The sequence below is a fragment of the Hyperoodon ampullatus genome (assembly GCF_949752795.1).
Source record: "Hyperoodon ampullatus genome assembly, chromosome: 17".
Taxonomy (NCBI): Eukaryota; Metazoa; Chordata; class Mammalia; order Artiodactyla; family Ziphiidae; genus Hyperoodon; species Hyperoodon ampullatus.
Genome location: NC_136930.1, coordinates 12271598 through 12292416, shown reverse-complemented (window position 1 = coordinate 12292416; position 20819 = coordinate 12271598). Strand labels below are relative to the sequence as shown.

The 20819-nt window shown below is 36.0% G+C and overlaps 1 protein-coding gene across 5 annotated transcripts in view; it reads left to right on the top strand.

Moving 5' to 3' along the window:
- ARFGEF1 (ARF guanine nucleotide exchange factor 1) overlaps positions 1-20819 on the top strand; it is a gene marked incomplete at both ends in the record, with an annotated part of 133656 nt that overhangs the window by 67017 nt on the left and 45820 nt on the right. For all 5 annotated transcript variants that reach the window (XM_079722429.1, XM_079722431.1, XM_079722428.1 and 2 more), the window contains 9 exons: positions 5882-6057; positions 6997-7130; positions 10366-10600; positions 14215-14314; positions 14424-14563; positions 14673-14781; positions 15420-15621; positions 19849-19960; positions 20544-20749. In XM_079722429.1, coding sequence (XP_079578555.1) covers positions 5882-6057; positions 6997-7130; positions 10366-10600; positions 14215-14314; positions 14424-14563; positions 14673-14781; positions 15420-15621; positions 19849-19960; positions 20544-20749 — 1414 coding nt within the window. The remainder of the gene's footprint in view (positions 1-5881; positions 6058-6996; positions 7131-10365; positions 10601-14214; positions 14315-14423; positions 14564-14672; positions 14782-15419; positions 15622-19848; positions 19961-20543; positions 20750-20819) is intronic.

Below are 20819 nucleotides of genomic sequence, written 5' to 3'. Positions count from 1 at the left end.
TTATTTGCCCAAGTCTTCTGACCTTGATATGTTTTTTGCTCTTTAAAAAGTTTTTTTATAACATTTTTCATGCATGTCTGCATTCATATATTTAAATATAAATGGGAACATACTGTACTTACTGTTTTATAATCTGCTGTTGTCACATACTAAATTATAGTTTTCCTTTCATGTCATATTGTACTTAATTATATTGGTGGTCCATAATTTATTTAAATAATCTCCTATTAATACTAGCATTTAGGTTATTTACTAGTTTTTGCTTTGCATGGCTCTCATGGAGCATTCATATTATAGATATCATTTTGCACTTTTCTTTAGGGTAAGGAATACTTGACCAAGATGTATGAACATTTAAAATTTATATACAGTGATGTTTTGTTTAACATCACTTTAATAGATGGACTATATCTTACTGTTTTAATTTATGTTTCTTTGATTATTTGCATGGTAAAAACATAGGAAGCAGTCATTATTTTTGTAGATCAAATACTGGCAATTTCATGTGGTGCAGCTGAGTGTCTATGGGCTATTTATACTTTTCTGAATTGCCTATTCCTATCTTTTGCCCATTTTTCCATTCAGCTCTTTGGGTTTTTGTTCTTTTTTTTGTTTTTCATCTTTATTGGAGTATAATTGCTTTACAGTGTTGTGTTAGTTTCTGTTGTACAACAAAGTGAATCAGCTGTATGTATACATATATCTCCATATCCCCTTCCTCTTGATGGGTTTTTGTTCCTTAATTCAAGATTTCTTCATCTTAAGAAATTAGCCCTTGTTCATTGTATTGTAAATATTTTTTCCCCAGTCAGTCTTTGTTTTGTTTTGTTTTGTTTACCTTTGCTTCTGTTGTTACTGTTCTCAGCAGATATTTGATCATACCTAAAAAATTTAACAAATAAAGCCTTTTTCTTTGTGATTCTGTTTTTGTCTTGCTTAGAATGGATTTTACAACCCTAAGATTATAAAAATATTCTACCATGTTTTTCTAATACTTTTGTTTTCATTTTTTTAATTTAAATTTTTAATTCATCTGAAATTTGTTTTTCTATTTGGTATGAGATTTGGATAGCTAGTTATAACCTAGAATAATACTTCCTTTCCTAATTAATTTGAAATCCCACTTTTATCCAAAATGGTTCTGTTGGAGTTTTCTGTACAGTCACATTGAGCTGTTTATTCTTATCCAGTGTTGAATTGTTTAAAATATTTTAACTTTATTGTATATGTTGATCTTTATAGTGCAAGTCCCTCCCCATCAGTTTTTTATACACTTCATTAAATGTATACACAAAGTTTAGAACCAGTTCATTCAGTTCAAAAAGTAAGTTTATTTAGTAATTGTCTCTAAATGTTTTTCATTTGGTTATCTTGGGTTTTCTAGGTGAGTAATGATATTTTATCTTTGTTTCTTCCTTTATAATATTTACACTTCATTTTTGTTCTCTCAGTTTTGTTATATAACATTAGTTTGAACCTCAAGAAAATGTTGAGTAGGGTTAATGGTGGCAAGAATCCTCATTTGTTTTTAACATTATTGCTATATTTCACCCGTAAGTCTGATGATTGCTTTTGTGTTTTGGACGATACTCTTTATCATGTTTAGTAAGTTTTCTGTATTTCTAGTTTATTAAAAAATACTTTTTATCTTTTTGTGTGTGTGCCTGGGTGTGATTTTACTTTTGTTTTTTAAATCAGGGCTAGCTGTTGAATTCTTTTCATAACTTATCATTCTAGCGATTTTTCTATTACGTTTTTAGCTATTAATTCTCCTCTTTCTATCCATTCTTCCCTTCCACATCGCACACTATACAGTTGTTGAGTATTTTTCATCATATCCCTTATTGCTCTGACAATCTTTCCTAATGTCCATCATTTTGTCTTATGATTCTACATTCAGAGAAAATGTTACAAGGGGCTTTCCAATACTTTATTCATTAGTGTCCATTCTACTGCTTTTCCCAGTGTATGTTTTTTCTTTCCATAATTTTGTTTTTGTCTCCAAGAACCCCTATTTTTTCTTGAGCTCCCTTTTCTCATAGCGCTTTGCGCTTATTTATTGATGCAGTGTTCTTTCACACATCTCTGGGAGTACTAATTAAAATTGTTCCAGCTGTAAAATGTTTCACCGGGAAACCATTTGCTCAGATTGCTGACCTTTGTCCTTACTTTTGAGTGTAGACTTTACATTTCTGTCTGTTTAAAGAATAGAAAGACCAGATTTGATCAGTATATAAAGAGCTTTCTCAGTATTCTGTGCACTGCTTTTCCATTTCTCATGAGGCTTTCCTCTCCAGAGTCTGCCAGGTGACTGCCGTCCAAAGGCAGACCTTATTTCCCAGCTGAGAACTTAACTAAAAGAAGCAGATGCCTCCCTTGAGCAGAGGGGGGATCCTGGTGATCCTTGGGCTGTGTTGTAAGCACACACTGAAGCCATGTGAAGCTTCGGATAATTGCTGTTTCAGCATTTTATATATTCTAGCCTCGGGGTCAGGAGTGGGGGGCGCGTTCTTCAAACTTGGTTTGTTCCCGTTCTCCCAGCCTTTGCCAGGAAATCTTAGGTTGCCTTCATTCAGTTAGGGCTTTATTTAGCATTAGTTAAGCAGAAACAGGTGGTTAGAGTGGAAGCCTAGAACTTTAGATTTCACTGCTGTACTAGCTTGTTCAGTGTGTATTGCAGCATTGTCTGTTCCCCCTCAGCTGGGATACTGCTGTCTCTCCTCCTACCCTACTTCTTAGGTTAAGACATCTACCAAGCAAATCCTCCACTTTAATTAACAGGCTGAGCTCAGATACATTCTAGATGATCGTGGCTGCTGACAGCTGTGTTGGTAGACATTGGCCTGGTTTCCCAAGCTCTCTTCCCTCCTACGCCGTAACCCTTGGCATTCTGTCTAGGCTTTGGAGTATATTGGAACCCACATGGTACAATTCAACCACTTCTCAGGTAGCTCTCTCCTTTGCATGTGTTCAGTCACAGGCATTTGAACATTATTGGCTTTTCCCTTCTTCCTCCATCCGAACCTTTTGTTGTTGTTGTTGTTGTTGTTTGTGCTGCGTGGCTTATGGGATCTTAGTTCTCCAACCAGGGATTGAACCCAGGCCATGGCAGTGAAAGCACCGAGTCCTAACCACTGGACCGCCAGGGAATTCCCATGAACTTACCTTAATTTTTAGAAATTCCTTCAAGATTTTGGTCTATTGATTATATCCTCCTTAGTTTTCCAGTGCTACTAAAGACTATTTCTCTTGTTTATATTTTTTCCCTAGTAATTTCAGTGGGATTTGTGAAAGAAGAAGGTAAATTAGTGGGCTCAACTCACCACCTTGTAAACAGAAGTCTGCACTTAACGTTTAGGGGACAATTAGAGAGAGAATTAGAGGAAAAAAACATAGAGAATAATGATATCTAACTGTTAAGTACTTTCTTTGTATCCCCAATGATTTTATGTGCTTTACTTGTGTTGACTCACTTAATCCTCCCCAGACTCTGGGATGTTTAGGTTCTGTTACGATTCCCTTTTTTTTTTACAAATGAGAAAATTGAGGCACTGAGAGATTAAGCTAACCTGTAAGAAGTGGTAAAGTGAAGACTCCAACCCAAAGATGTCTGGCTTCAAAGCCTGAAAATAAGAGAATGTTTTCAATTCATTTGAGAAATTTCCTAAGAAGGAAAGTATTATCAATGAATATTAATTATTTCTTTAGAAATTTGATTTAGAAAAGAAAAATGGACAGTAGCTGGTGTGTGGCAGAAGTTGAAAGAAGGTTACGTCTTGATAGTGAAAAGATGTGAGTGTGTTGGTTGAGTATTGGGGAAGATCCAGTCTTGTGCACAAATTGAAAATGTAATGTTTCAAGAAAATATCCAGGGGAGAAGGACACTACCGAAGGCAAGAAGAGATAGATTTGAGGGTGAATGAATGATTCACCTTAGAAATGTGAAGGAATATTTTTTCCCTGAAATGAGAGGGAAGAAAAAGATGATTGTTGGTGTTAAGGAACTTTATGGTGGGTGAGGAAGAGTAAGGAAGCCTATGTTAAATTGTCTGCGTAGCTTAAGTAGAAGGCGGAAGTTGTTTATTAAGGGAAGGTGGAGGAGGCGCAGTGGAAAGAGATGTAATTGGGTACAGAGAAAAAGGTTGGGAGTAAGTGCTTTGGGGAACAGTCATCAGTTTCTGATAACCATTATTACATTTTTGTGACTTCTTCCAGAGAGTTCTTTACATATATATAAGCATTCTTTACATATATATAGAACTGTACTAGTATTTAGTGTGTCACACATTAGCGTATTACCAGGTACACTCCTTTCATTACTCAAATCAGTTAAAAAATTGGGCACATGTTATCAGTTATCAGCAAAATTAATAAGAGCTACTACCCCTTATTGAGAACCAATTGTGTTCTTTATGTACTGTGCACGTGTGTGTGTTTTGGTGATTCCTCATAGACATTATTATCTTTGTTGCTTATGAAGAAGGTGAAATAACTTCTCCAGTTAAGTGGTAGAGACATGATTGAAACAGCAGGGGTCTTTCATATTCCAAAATCTGTGCTCCTTCTAGTACATTGTATTTCCCTCATGCTAGCCTGTAATTTCTTTTACTTGGCAGCATGAAAGGAGCAGTTTCCTGCCAGATAGCTACTGAGTTATGGCCGCAGACATGTATGTGTTCCTTTTTCTTTTTTTAGTTCATATTCTTTTCCAGTATGGTTTATTACAGGATATTGAATATAGTTCCCTGTGCTTTACAGTAGGACCTTGTTGTTTATCCATCCTGTATATAATAGTTTGCATCTGCTAATCCCAAACTCCCAATCCCTTCCTCCCCCATTCCCCCATCTCCTTGACAACCATAGTTTGTTCTCTATGTCTGTGAGTCTGTTTCTGTTTCGTAGATAAGTTCGTTTGTGTCATGTTTTAGATTCCATATACAAGTGATATCATGTGGCATTTTTCTTTCTCTTTCTGACTTACTTCATTTAGTATGATAATCTCTAGGTCCATCCATGTTGCTTCAAATTTCATTTTTTGTTATGACTGAGTAGTATTCCATTGTGTTTTTATATGTGTATATCAATCACATCTTCTTTATCCATTCATCTGTCTATTGACATTTAGATTGTTTCCATATCTTGGCTACTGTAAATAGTGCTGCTATGAAGTTTTCTTTTTTAAAGTAACATACATTACACCTAGAGTAGTTCTGAAACTTGGTATTGTTTGCATTGTCTATGTTTGTCCTACTAGAAGTCATTTATTTCTACGTATATTAATCACAAGTAAGATTACTCAGAGTGACATACTGAAGAATATTCACAGCCGTTATTTCCATAGTTGTGTTCCAAAGAATATATGTTATTAGAGGTATTAGTAGGTATTCTAAAAAGAGGGTTGGGATCTCGTGGTAAAATAAATTTTGGAAACACTGCGTATTGTATATCCCCCTTGGAGAACTCAATGCGTATTAGCAAATTAAAGGCTATGATAAAGATACCTATTTTCCATCATTTCCCAAACTTATTTGAAAATGGGATTTTTTTTAAAGAATTTATTTTAATATCTTAAGGCATTAGCATTCATTAGGACTCAGTTTAGTAAATGCTAATATAGGCTAAAAGTAAGCTTCTGTTTTAGCACATTCTGTTAGCCTTTCATCAGCGGAGTGTGTTCCATTGCCAGAGCTACTTAAGGATCATGTTTGGATATATTCCAAATGCATACTTACTAGTAAGTATGCTAACCTTTAAATGGTGCCAATACATCTTACTTCACATTGCTTTTCTGCCACTGTTTCATTTTAAATAGTCTATGCTTTTTCAGTGCACTTCAGTTAAGTTAAATATGTTTGCATGGTTTTTCTTCTTACCATTTTAGATATGGGAGAAAGGACTACCATAAATGCAAGTGCAGATGGCAACATTGGAACCGTAGAGGATGGTAGTGACAGTGAAAATATTCAAGCAAATGGAATTCCAGGAACACCAATTTCTGTTGCATATACACCGTCCTTACCTGATGACAGATTGTCTGTCTCTTCCAATGATACTCAGGTAGAAATAGAGGAGAAATCCTCTTAATCTTACAAATTGATAGGCTGCTACCAACTCCTTGTGGTGAATATATCCAGTTGCTAATGCTGGCTGATTTCAGTTTGAGGAAATAAAAAGTTTGGTTTTTTTTTTTCCATTGATATAAATCAGAGCAGTTTATTCCCTTACAATATTGATAGCTGTATTTCCAACTCTAAGGTGTGTCTCATATGTGTTCACATCTTTCCTCCTCCCCCATTGAAATTACATTTAAAAAGAACATCCCTATCACATATTTATAGGATAATTCTAGTATACTAGGAGGAGAAAGAGCTTCTGGAGATCTCGAGAAGTTCGTCTTACCTTTGCTCAGGGTACAATAAAATCCATACTGTGGTGGTGATAGGGTCCACCTCATCCTTCCGACCCTGTATTTTGTGTATTTTTTCCTTATCTTTTTAGATAAGGGAGTCCTACCCTAAATCATTGCCCCATACATAGGGGTAAGTTTTCCTGGCCTTGCTGACCTTTATCAGTTAATAACTTCTAAATGTTCCCTTAACAGTCTCCATTGTCTTATGTCTATCTGCACAGAGTAGATAAAAAATAAAATAGGACAAAAACATAAAACACCCAGTGACAGGTAGTGGAAAGCGTAGTTTAGGCCATGGATGAGGTATCTTGTCACAGCGTGATGTGCTAGGTTTTGTTAGTAATAATATAAATGGGTACATTTTAAGAGTATGGTGGCATATTTTAAAAGAATGCATTTTTTAAGGTATTTATTGTTGGGGGTGGGAGTGGCATGTCACAATAAAGAAAAACAGTATGGCAAATTCCTTATCTAGTATTCCTTCCAGTAGAACCCCACATATAACTGAATCGAATAAAATATATAGAAGGCTGAAATGATTTGCACTGGCAGATGCCTTTATTTACGTGGTGTGTTCACTTGTTTAGGAATCTGGAAATTCTTCAGGACCTTCACCTGGTGCTAAGTTTTCCCACATTTTACAAAAGGATGCCTTTCTAGTATTCAGGTCATTGTGCAAACTGTCAATGAAACCACTGTCGGATGGACCGCCAGATCCAAAGTAAGTCCTCAGCTGTTCTGCCTGACAAATGCAGCTTTTTAATCTTGAGCCTTACTGTAAAATAGTCTTTGGGTTTTCTTTTGTTTTTGTCTTTTAGGACCTTTAAAAAAATATTGTGGGGGGTTATTTTACTTTTTAAAACATGTACTAAAAAACAGTGAGTTTCAAAATTGCTAGAGTAGATACCTTACACTATCTTCCAAAAGCACACCAGCAGCATTATAGAATTGTGCCTGGTGCATAGTAGGTACTCATCAAGTATTGAATGATTAAATGAATTATTATTTTAATATTGTAAGTAACATTGGTACTAATGTAGCCCTTTACATGTAGCCTCATGCTAGGCTTCTGAAAGCTACTACTTGAAAGGTAATAAAACCTAAGAGAAATAAATCTTAAAAGTCATAATGAAAGATAATAACGTATTCATTAAGGTTTGAAAAAATGCCCTAAGATGATAACTTTCTCCCATGGGGAGCAGGAAGTACTTTAACATAGGAGTCACTCGTCTGCTTCCATTAATTATATCAGTTTAAACGGTAGGTAAGTGCCGTTTTTTAAGTCATAAATTGTCATATATCTTTCTGTTTGAATGATTCCTGTGCAAGTACTTCCTGCTTGAGGTTGAGCCTGGGAGTTATTAAAGAGCCTTGCTCCTCTGATGCTGCAGCATCATGTATTACATAGCGTGTCCGTTTTAGGAGAACTTTCTGGAGAAAGTCAGCTTGGAGAGGCCTGAGTGACTTTGAGGAAGGGATATTGAAATAGGGGAAATTCATTTTTAAAACTCTAGAGCATTTCAGTGTCTAAGTGTCAACTGAGAAGGAAGACTGGAGACCGTTACAATAAAAACTTTATAAGTTTCGGGAAACCACATTTGTTATACTTTCTACAGTTTTGTCACATTGTACTGATTCAGTGAGAAACATCTTTTAGGCCCAGAAGCCTGAAACTCTTATCTTTTTAGGCCCAAATCCTGAGAGTCAGAAATATTTTGAAAATACAAACGCTACAGAAAAAGGATTAAGGTTGTTCGAATTACAATATAAACTTGATTATAGCCTATATATTTTATACGAATCTATCTGAAATTTTTTCAGTTTCTTATTTTCCTTATGGGGAGGGGAATGACAGTTTTGACCTATCATTCTGGATTGATGAAGACCTACTTTAAGGAGAAAATAACTTTAGAATTTGGTGCTAGTACTGAAAGCCATTTTTCCCATGATTAAAAAATGTTGGTGACCTTAAAAGCCTCAGATGTGTAGTTTTCCCAAATCAGACCTTTAATATTACAAAAGATTATTGTGACGAACAATGTAAATTATCCTCCTGCGTAGTGGGCTTCAGTCAGAAATATTAGGAAATTTTGTTTCAACGTAAAGAAAACCTTCTCGACCACCAGTCATTAAATATTGGAATTGAATTCTGAAAGAGATCAAATTTTCCACCCCTAGAAACTGTTCTTTTTCCAGAATATATGGTTTTCTATCTTGAATGATTTTTTTTGCCAAAATTAATGATCTTTTGTAGTTATATAATTTCCTTTTTGTCTTTGCTTCTCTTTATATTTTGTGGCCTTGCTAAGATGATGATCCAGGAAATGTTCTTTAAGCTTGAATCGTAATTTGAAACTACCCCACAAAAAACTGCAGACCTGTAATTTCCAGCTTCTTTTGCCTGTCAGAAGTATACTTTATTGTGTTATCAGACAATCATTTGATCATCTTTTCATTGATTAATGCCCTATTCATAGTAGATACTTAATGTTTAGATGAGTGCATGAATAAATCCGTTAATTATTTTGAGCACGTACTAATGAGGCATTTTGTTAGATGCTGTGGATACAAAGATAAAACATACTTATAAGAAAACTCATGTGTTGGAGAATGATAAGCTGCAGGTTTTAGTTTCTATTGGAACTGAGCAAAAAGGGTGATAAATGTGAGGTAGACTAAGGAAGTAGCAGTAGTGGATAAGCCTTGGAAGGCCTCAACGTGAAGAGGGAATACCTGGCCCACTCCATATTTTCCTATAGCTGTTATTCAAAGTCTTACTCCCACTGTTTCTAACTTGATTTATCTAAGGTTTTTTTGTTTTGTTTTGTTTGTTTGTTTTGTAATACTGCATTTGCTGCACATACATATTCTTAGTTTCAGAGACAAAGGCATCTTGGAAACATGACTGTGTATTAATGGTATTATTGGTTCCAGTTTTATTTCAAAGATGGCAGTATTTTTTGTGATTCCTACTTACCTAAAATTAAATATTCCTTGTTAGAGTTTTAGGTCCTTGAATCACTTGACACTTAAAACCACAAAATTTTTAAGGTAGAAATCAAGAGCAGTTAAGTTTACTATGCGGTGTAAATGTGACTGAGTACAATTTGGAATAAATAAAGAAAAGAACCAAGGCTAGAGCATTTAAATGTGTTCTGCATTTGAAAAGTTGCCTGGGTTCAATCTCCTTGGTCTCTGGGGCTTAAAAAACCTGGGAGAAAAATTGTATTTGTGAAATCTGATCATTAAACTTCTAGATAGTGATCAGAAATGTGGCACAGTATATTGATCAGAAAAATACAGTTTTCAATTTAAGCTTAAATGTGTTTTTCAGCTTTTCATTATATAAAAATATGTATTTAGAATAAATGGGTAAGCTACCAAGAGGTACAAGTATTCTAAAAGCCTCTTTGTATGTATTTTTTTAAAAAAGAGTTTTCGATGGTTACAGAAAAAGTAAGCTTGAAGCAATGCTTTAATTTGGTAATGCACCAAAACTTTTTATTAGTGTTTAGGATTTTTGTGTAGCATAACTAGGAAAAAAGTACATTGGAACCTATTTATACTAAATAGGGCCCTTAATCTGAGAAGTTCATGTTGATTTCTAAAAAGTGAAATATACTTGTGAAAGAAAGGAACAAGACATAAATCTTTAAATTTTTTTTTCTTGTTCAAAGGAACAGTAGGTTGATGTTAAATATGTGTGAGTGATTGTTTTCCCATTTAAAAAGTTCATGAAATTATGTGGTAGAAGGAGAACATCAGTGGAACTACCCATTATTAGTGGCCAAGCTTATTTATGTACTGTACTTCCTTATTTATGTTGCAGAGTTTTCTGCTTCTTTCCATGTAAAGGTTTTTGAAATTATGTGGTACAGGAAATATCTTTGGAACAGCCTCTTATTACCGTAATGCTAAACTTGTCCATACACTGTGCCCTCTTTTTTATATTTTAGGTCTCATGAGTTACGATCCAAGATTCTTTCATTGCAGTTACTTCTATCCATTCTGCAGAATGCAGGACCTATTTTCAGGACAAATGAGATGTTTATTAATGCTATTAAGCAGTATCTGTGTGTTGCACTCTCAAAAAATGGAGTTTCTTCTGTTCCAGAGGTTTTTGAGCTTTCCCTTTCCATATTTCTTACTTTGTTGTCAAACTTCAAGACGCATCTGAAGATGCAGATTGAGGTATGTTCTGCATTTAAGTATTGTTGGCTATTTCATTTGTTTTCATGTTAAATCATGTTTTAATACACTGGAAAGTTTTTTAGAATGTGAAATAATATTTGTGTATTATCATGTACCCTGTGCCTACAAAGTACTACTAAGCACTAGGTAAGCACTAAGAATGCAAAATCAAATTAAGACATAAGCTTCTGCCTTCAAGGAATGTATAATAAGTAGTTCCATGAATGATTTTAATTGTCTTGAATTAATTTGGTCCTCACAATAATTTTGCCATTGTGTATATGATACGTAATAGTGAACTTGGTTACCTTAAAAGAAAGCTCTAAATAAACACTTTGTCTACATGGTTTTAAGCCATTTAAGTTTTTGGTACTTTAAAGAGGCGATCAAGAAGAATTATATTTTAGGAGTTATATTTTAGGACATTTGAAATTTTAACTTTTGTAATTTTTTCCCAATATATCTGTTATTGTTATATTCCTAAAGTTTTCTCTCAGCATCTTTGGAACTAGAATAACAGTTATGTCATTCTAAAATATTTCCAGAGCCTTAGCAAAATGAAATTAGGGAATCTCCCAACCATGTACGCATGTATTGTGCAAGTGTACCATTTCTTGGTCTTTTGTTTTTACCTTCAAAAAATTCAGTATTTAAAAACAGTACTTTGTTTTACTGATTGAATGGATTTTTTTTCCAGCTTGTCCTTTGTTAAAATATTGTTTTGGTTGGGACATGGTATATTTTAGAAATACTTTTATGCTAGTCTTTTGCCTTTATATTATGTTTGATATGTGCAGGTTACGTTTTAATTTTTATATCTAATCCTAACTCAAGACTGATAATTCATTAGCTCACAGGAAGGGTAAATCATTATTTTCCCAGAGTTTTGATATTATCCTTTATTATAAAGGTTCTACAGTATCTATTAAAATTCATGTGGAACATTATTATGGTAATGAGACAGAATAAGGTCTTGGTATTTTAAGTGAAAAATTTTAAAATTTGGGTCATATTTTTGGACAGGAAACAATTTCTGGTGCATATATGTTGTCAAGTTTTAGAAGTTTGCCATATGTGTGTTAAAATAATGCAAGGCAAAACTAGGAAGTTACTATTTTTAGATAGTTTTTTCTCATTATCTTCAGGAACTACAAATAAAAGAGACTTTAAAATAAAAACTTGTGGAACTTTTGCTTCTGTAACAAGCCAAAAGTGTTTCATTCGATGATGAGACATTTAAATTGACATTAGAGAATTTTGGAAGACTTTGTGCATTCAATTACTTCTCTGAGACTCTCCTTCTTTAAGTACTATTTAGATGACTGTGTGAAGTATAAATTCTTATGGAACCAGATATCATAAAAATCATTTAAGTTGTGATTACTATTTCTGTAAAGTAAATTTAACATACAAAAATTTTGTAAGTATGAATTTAAAGGGAAATACTTCTAAGAAATTTCCTGTCTGTTCATAGATGGTAGATTCTCATTAAAATTGTTGTAGTAATAATCTGTTTTTTTTAAAGAGATCAGGTTTATTTCAACCTCCATTGTCCCTTATGGGGAGATTATGAGGATAAAACAAGGTAAATATAGAAATGCTTTTGAAAGTACTGAACATATTCAAATGCAAGATGAGCTGTGTTCCACTTGGAGGAAACCCAACATGTGAAAACCTAAATTTGCAAAACAAAATTGAGATTGTTGTTATGTGAAGATTCATCTTATGAGAATGAATCTTAGAGTTTTTCTAATGAAGTTTTTCCTTGGGTATTAACTTATATATCTATTTCAGAAAATACAGTGTATACACACTTTTTCAAGAGAAATTATGTGAAGACAAAGTGCTTATGATAGAACTGTTATTTTACATGTATTACATGATACGTGCTCTATAACTCTTTAGAATTTTGGTTTTTCTTAGAGCCCCTGTTGATAGGCATGGTGTCTTAAATTACTATAATAGGCTTTTGCACATTAGTGCAGTTTGATAACCTGTAGACAGTAGCTAAAGGTTTTTTCCCCCCTCGTTCTCCAAATCTGTGTTTTTTTTATTTATCCCATAAATCAGAGAGCTTCAAACTCTCTTGATCCATGGCATTAGAGTTTCTAATCTTTTCATGGTGTACTTTACTCCAGAAGAAATACCTAACAGTTCCATTTATTAAGCAGTTGGGTCCAAACAACTTAACAAGTATTTTTCTTAACAATGAAGTCTGCATTTGGGGGCAGGGCGGGGTCGGGGGGTGGAAGCACACATAAATTGAAAGAAAAAATGTTTTTATTTCATTTTTAAATAGTCAACAGTTACTGACTGCTGGAATGTGTGAGAGCCTATAGGACACTGCAAACTTCTCAGACTTTGAAATCAAATTGGACATTACCACCCTCATTTCCTTCATTGATTTTCATGCAGTACCTGCTTCTTATCTTAGCAACCACTAAACCCCAGGTTTGCAAAAATAACGATGTCATTGAAAGGAATGTCATGTGATCTAATTGATGTTGAAACTGTGAAGTTTTTTGAGGTATCCAGCAGATGTATTTCTCTCTGAATTTTCCCTCGGAAATTCTCATGGCATCCCTCTGAGTTTGCTGCAGCATTCTGGGGTGACTTGGTGCAGTGTTTGAGAATTGTGGCCGTAAATATGTATTGAATGCCTACTGTATTTGCCATGCAGTGTAGACACAATGCTTAGCAAGAGGGACCTTGTCTCTACCCTCTTAGAGCTTACAGTCTTCCAGGAAATGCTGACATTAGGCAAGTAATAGAAACGTGTTGAATTCTGTGAAAGAAAAGCACATCACAAGGGTGTTTTGTCCTTTTGGGGGGATAAGATGTTAGTAGTCTCAAATTACAAATATGAATTTTTGTATTCATAATACATATGTTCCATAAATGTTAATATGTTGTTTTAGGTTTTCTTTTTCACTCATCCACTCTTGAGTTGTAGTCATTTTTCCAAAATAAATAATACGAATCTGAAAATTCTTAGCTCTTAAATAGAAATTTTTAAAATAAGGTTGACTAAATCCTTTGTGCTTGACATTATTTGGTGTAAAGAATAGTGAGAAATAGTTTGTAGTTTTCAGACAAAAGAGATTCCCACTTGTGTGAGTAATTATAAAAATATAACAGTATATGGGAGTTAAAGCATCTGTAACATTCTATTGTGTAGATGACAACGTCAGTTACTTTAAAATCTAGGGACACTTAGGCTTGCCCAGTACTATAATGTCTGAAAAATATAACTGATGAACAGAATATAGCTTATGCTCTGTGGGGGATTAAAAATGAAATAGGAGTTTTATTAGTTTTGTAAATATGTTTAAGAAATAATCTCCCAGAAGAACTCCAAATTTTTGCAGATTTCTTTTGTAGTGGCTGTGTGATAACAAAATAGAGTGATAGGAAGTACAGCTCTTTACTGCAAGGGCCAGTATAAGTGACCAACCCAAGTTAAGTCCTGATGTCTCAGAAATGGAACTCAAAAGGAGTGGAACTCCAGGACCCGGGGTCCTGATCTTTGCTCTGCAGCTTTGGGATATTTAAAAAGTGATCACATATATGAATTATAAACAATATTTTAAATGGAGGTTTTTCCCTAATCACAGGTGTTCTTTAAAGAAATTTTCCTATACATTTTGGAGACTTCTACCAGCTCATTTGACCACAAATGGATGGTTATTCAGACATTGACAAGGATTTGTGCAGGTAGTTGAATTCATCCTTATTATCTCTTTCTTATTGAGATATTTAAAAGGCCAAATATATTCATATACTAGATGCCTTTTGTTAAAATTAACATATTGTACTGTTACAGATGCTCAGAGTGTAGTGGATATTTATGTAAACTATGATTGTGACTTAAATGCAGCAAACATATTTGAAAGACTAGTAAATGATCTATCAAAAATTGCTCAAGGACGAGGCAGTCAAGAACTCGGTATGAGTAATGTTCAGGTAAGAACTTTAAAAACATTTTGAAATTTGAACTTTGCCAAGGAAGAGCTGTGTATTTTCCTTAAAAGATTTTTGTTTGTTTTTATTCTCTTTATGAATTATTTTGTAGGAGCTGAGCCTGAGGAAAAAAGGTTTAGAATGCTTAGTGTCAATTTTGAAGTGTATGGTTGAATGGAGTAAGGATCAGTATGTGAATCCCAACTCTCAGACAACTCTTGGTAAGATGACATTTGAGTAGAATTCTAAATGATGCTTTGGAGGATAGTTGCAGAAGCCATTAAGCCAGTTTCCTGACATCTTTATTCATTTAGCTGGTGAAAGAAGTGTTCTCTCTGAGTTAAATAACGAACTTGAAATTATGAATTTCCCAGCTTAGCTATCCAAACTTTTTTCTTTCTAAATCTTCCTAAAAGTATTTTGAATATCATATGAATGCAACTTTGTTAAAGGATAATTATAGAAGAAACATATAAAAGCCAAAAATGTTTTAAGAAGATTGAATTGTTCATTTATGTTTGACGTTTACCCTTACTCAGAGAAAAACTCGTAGCTGCAGGGCTATCCTGGTGTTATCTTAGTCCTTTGAGGGAAAACTGTCCCTTGAGAGACATGAGCTGAGAGCAGAAACCCAGTGGATACTCAGCACTGTAGTTGCAAAAAGAACTCCTAATGATGCAGATTGTACCTGTACTAATTGCAGTGTGTTTTAGTATCAAAGTATGTATTATCTGTTATGGCACCTGGTATGTTATTTGTATTAAGTAGCTATCTAAGCAACATGGAAATAGCTTGCTTTATTTGAGACATTTTTTTCCTTTGACAGAATAATTTACTGAATCAGTTTTTCTACTTACAGGTCAGGAAAAACCCTCAGAGCAAGAGACGAGTGAAATAAAACACCCTGAGACAATAAACAGATACGGAAGTTTAAATTCCCTGGAGTCAACATCATCATCAGGAATAGGCAGCTACAGCACACAGATGTCTGGCACTGATAATCCAGAACAATTTGAAGTCCTAAAGCAGCAAAAAGAAATAATAGAACAAGGGATAGAATTGTGAGTGTCCGATGTTAAGGAGAAATGTTATCGAATATCCCTCTGCCAGTACTGGGCCACCCTTATCCTGGGTTTCTTTACATTTTTGGATTATTTTTAGTCCCTTCTTATTAACATCCTTCTGAGAATAAAATGGAGCACAGCTCTCCTGGATCCAAGACGTCTAGTGACTCCTTAGTCAGCTCCCCTTGTTCATTGCAGTCTAGCCCAAACAGACCCTTGTAATGTGCATTAATTTTGCACTCTATTTTATGTGTTGTTGACAAACATCATCTGTGCAATTTTGCGCTGTTTATTTAGCTCAGTTATAAAATCTTGCATTATATTCCCTAAGCAGATGATAACTCACATTTAAAGTATGGAACTTCTCCTGCTAGTGTTGCTCCTCTGTAGGGTTTATATTTTCTCCACTTCAGTTACAAATGTGCTACTCTTGTTATTGATTTATCATTATTGATTGAATTTTTATATGTCGATAAGGTGATAACCTCCTTTTCAAACTTGGGTACTCTCCAAGACCCTGACCTTGTGAAACCAGTTTCCTAGTGAGTTGTGTGCTGTCATCCTGCTCCTGGACTTCCTCCTGTCTGAATCACCTTCCTTCCTCTTACACTGCCCCTCTCTTCTTTCAAAGAGATGCTGTGAGGAAAACTGAACTTGCTGGGCTTTCTCCATGAATCTAAACTGTTAAAAAAAAATTCTCTTATACGTTTACTTGACTTGCTAATTCTGCTGTAAAGCATTTCTTCCTCAGTCTTAAGCAGTGGTTGTTGGTGCCCTTTTTCACTGATAATGTAAAAGAAAAAAAGTTGATAAAATGTACACGTATTCATTGTCATAAAATTATAAAATCTCAAAAATAGCCTCAGGAAATAGCCATCAATACTTCATTTATTCTAGCTGTTCAGTCAGTATTTATCAAAGTCCCATCTGTTCCAGACATTATGCAAAGTGCTGGGGAAACCTGATGAGTGAAACAGCCCTTGTTTTGGGGGTCTCAACATCTAGTATGTGCAAACAGATATTCATTTTGAAATTCTGCTGGTCACTCAGCAAACACATGTTTGGTACTTGGGACTGTGTGCCAAGAACCATGAAGGTACTGGTCCTTATATTCAAGATTACAGTCTAAGTATGGGCAAAATATATTTTTTAATGGTACTGTGTGAAGTCCATAATGGAGTGTCGTACAGAGTGCTGCCAAGGCAGGACCGCTCAATTCGAAGTACTTAGGAGTGAGAGGGAGTCCTCCCAGGGCCCAGAGCAGACGTCCCCCGGCCTCCACTTCTCCTCTGCCACTCCAGTTCCTCCAGTGCCACGCGGCCTGCTTTCTGCTTCACACTTCCACGTGAATGCTGTGCTCCCAGGATGCTCTTCCGCGACTGTTCGTTTCCGGACACCATTCTGTCCTTCTCTGCCACCTCCTGACCATGCCATCGCAGTCTTGTTATGGGCTCTTCATCCTGGGCATACATCTCAGCATTTCCAGGGTCTGTCCCTCAGCCCTTTTCTTTGTAGTTTCTAGATGATCATGTTCTTTCTCATGACTTCAGCTACTATATGGTAACATCTCACAGTTCCCAAGTGTTTTTGGGTTTTTTTTGTTTTTTTTTTCCCGGGACGCGGGCCTCTCGCTGTTGTGGCTTCTCCCGTTGTGGAGCACAGGCTCCGGACACACAGGCTTAGCAGCCATGGCTCACGGGCCCAACCGCTCCGCGGCATGTGGGATCTTCCCGGACCGGGGCACAAACTCGTGTCCCCTGCATTGGCAGGCCGACTCCAACCACTGCGCCACCAGGGAAGCCCCCCCAAGTGTTATTTTTAACACAAAAACTCCAGTGAACTCCAGACTCATCTGTAATTGCCTGTTGCACATCTCCCCTGGACATTGCATAGCTTCTCACACTCAGCATGTCCACAGCCAAATTTATCAGTCTCCATAATCGACTCCCCAGTACAACCCAAAACAAAAGACAAACAGAAAACCCTATTGTTTCTGTATTTCCCATTCAGGCTAGTAACCCCAGCATGCTACTAAGTTTATGAGCCAGAATCCCGGGACTTACCTTAGATTTCCTCATTAGATCTAATTTGTCACTAAATCCAGCTGATCCTACTTCCTGAATATCTCTGCAATTTATTCTCTTTGTCTCCCAGTTGTTAGCTCAAGTCAAACCGTCACCATTTGGTGCCTTGACTAGTATACTCTTTTAATTGGCTTGCCTTTCTTTGGTCTTATTTATTCTCTAGTCTTTTCTTACACTTAGCTGGAGTAATCTTTCTTGAATGAAAGTCTACTTCTGTTTCTCCCCTCTCTTCCTCTTAGAGGATAAAGCCACAGCTTGTTGTAATAGCATATAATACCCGTCATGGTTTAAATCTGCTGGACTCTAAACTAGATCACCTGCCGCTTCTGTATTTCACCTCATTTTCCCAACAGTGCAGAGCTACTTATTATAATATGATGCTGCTTTATGCCCTCCTGTATTAGTATGACCTCTTCCTCTCTGTCTGGGATGTTTTTTCTGACTGTTTATAAAAGATGTAATCATTCTTAAAAGCTCAGTTCCACAGTCACCTTCCCAGGAAATAGATCATGATCATCTCTGTTAATTAGACATTTCCTCTGCTGTGCTGTCTTCTCACTTTGTGGATACATTATTTGTTGCATTTTGACTATTATATATTTTTAATATATATATTAAATATGTGTTTATCTCAGGGAAAAATGCTTGACTTTAATTTATGTACGTGGCAGCGGTTTAATTAGGACTTGACGGGAATCATTAGGAGGACAGAGCAGGGAAGGACATTTCAGACAAAGAGAACGGCATGTGCAGCAGCACAGAGGAAAGGGAGAGCCTTTGAGGACTATTACTATTCAGCGTGGCAGGGGCGGGGGTGGATGAGTAGAAGTAGGAGGTGAGATGAGAGCATCGAGTTGGATCCAGATTACAGGGGCCTCATTCTCTGTGTAAAGGAGGTTTTGTCTTGTTTTTGGCATTGGCATACTGTTGCCAGGATTTTAAGCAGAGGAACAGCAGCATTAGATTCTGTTTTGGAAAGATGACTTTGCCAGCAGCCTGAAGGATGGATTGTAATGTGAGCAAAACAAGAGACAGGGAGACCAGTTAAGAACTCCTGCAATACCCAGGTGACGGTGATGAGGTACCAAACTAATTATTGGAACAATAAAAGTAGAAAGTAAATGATTTGGAAAGAAAGAGGTGACATTTGAATTGGATCTTCAAGCATGGAGGAGAATTCCCCAGTGAGTGAAGCAGGCAAAGGGCACATAGAGGAAATAGACGCTGCAAATCCTTTATGTTTAGGGAATGGGAAAGGGCTATGTGGGAGTAAATGAGAGAGAAATGAACTATATATTTGTTTATTTTAACTTTTTATTTTATAGTGGAATATAGCCAATTAACAATGTTGTGATAGTTTCAGGTGCACAGCAGAGCGACTCAGACATGCATATACATGTATCCATTCCCCCCAGACTCCCCTCCCATCCAGGCTGCCACATAACACTGAGCAGTGTTCCCTGTGCTATACAGTAGGGTCCTTGTTGGTTGTCCTTTTTAAATATAGCCGTGTGTACATATCAGTCCCAAACTCCCTAACTATCCCTTCCCTCCACCCTTCCCCCCACCCAGGGTAACCATAAGTTCATTCTCTAAGTCTATGAGTTCGTTTCTGTTTTGTAAATACGTTCAAGAAATGAGCCATATTGAGAAAGGTTTTGTGTGTCAGTCCAATCAGTGTGGGTATATAAATTTTTTTTCATAAAGGAAATGATGCCATGAGGTTGTGGTTAAAACAGTCACCAAAATTCAAGTTCTGTATTTTAAAAGCAGGAAACTTAGAAATAATTAGTGGGTATAAGGAGAATGAGCCAAGCTTACTTGAGCACTAAGGAGAACATATATATTAAAGTATGAGCTATCTCAGAGTTCATCTGCTACATGGCAGTACCTCACATAATCTGTGAAATGATCCATATCAGTGACAAAGGTTGCCTTCCATTTGAGATCCTTTTCAAAGAAAACTTTGCATAGTATATTATTTTTTGTACATTTTGTACAATAATGATGCATTGATTATTTTAAGCAAAATTCTGTTTTCTAAGTGCTACAAAGTTAATTCACTGTAGTTTTAGATCTTTTCAGGGAATACAAATGGTTTTCTGTTTCTAATGCTCCTTTTAACTTTAACATCATCTAGATTTACTAAGAAACCAAAGAGAGGGATACAATACCTCCAAGAGCAAGGGATGCTTGGCACTACACCGGAAGATATTGCCCAGTTCTTACATCAGGAGGAAAGATTAGACTCTGTAAGAACTCCACGTTATTTCATTCTGATTTTTTCTGTAAAATTATTGTTTAAGTTAATAATATTATAATAATATTATAATATTATTGCCCCTTTAAGGTGCCCTCCTAAGTATGTAAAAATAAGCTAGCTATTCTTTTTTTTTTTTTTTTTTTTTTGCGGTACGCGGGCCTCTCGCTGCTGTGGTCTCTCCCGTTGCGGAGCACAGGCTCCGGACGCGCAGGCCCAGCGGCCATGGCTCACGGGCCCAGCCGCTCCGCGGCACGTGGGATCTTCCCGGACCGGGGCACGAACCCGTGTCCCCTGCATCGGCAGGCGGACTCCCAACCACTGCGCCACCAGGGAAGCCCAAGCTAGCTATTCTTAATTTTGCTTTTTTATTCTCTATACTCAAAAGAATATCTTGATTTTTTTTTAAATAAACACATTTAGTATGTTTAACTTTTAACTTCACGTTTGAAATAGTTAATTAACCCTGTGGTTAAAGCCTGTGGATCTTACGGATTTTTTCTGCTTTTTAAAAAATTGGCTGTGTAGGAAATGTAAGTCTATTAGGATATCAATTTCTGTCTTTTGTTCTTTAGACTCAAGTGGGTGAATTCCTGGGAGATAATGATAAATTTAACAAAGAAGTCATGTATGCGTATGTGGACCAACATGACTTTTCAGGAAAGGATTTTGTTTCAGCCCTTCGTATGTTTCTGGAAGGATTCCGTCTTCCAGGGGAAGCTCAGAAAATTGATCGATTGATGGAAAAATTTGCTGCAAGATACTTAGAATGCAACCAAGGGTAAGCAGGATTCAGATTCAAGTACTTATTGGTTGCTGACTATTTCCAAGACCCTCTTCTGGCGAGCATC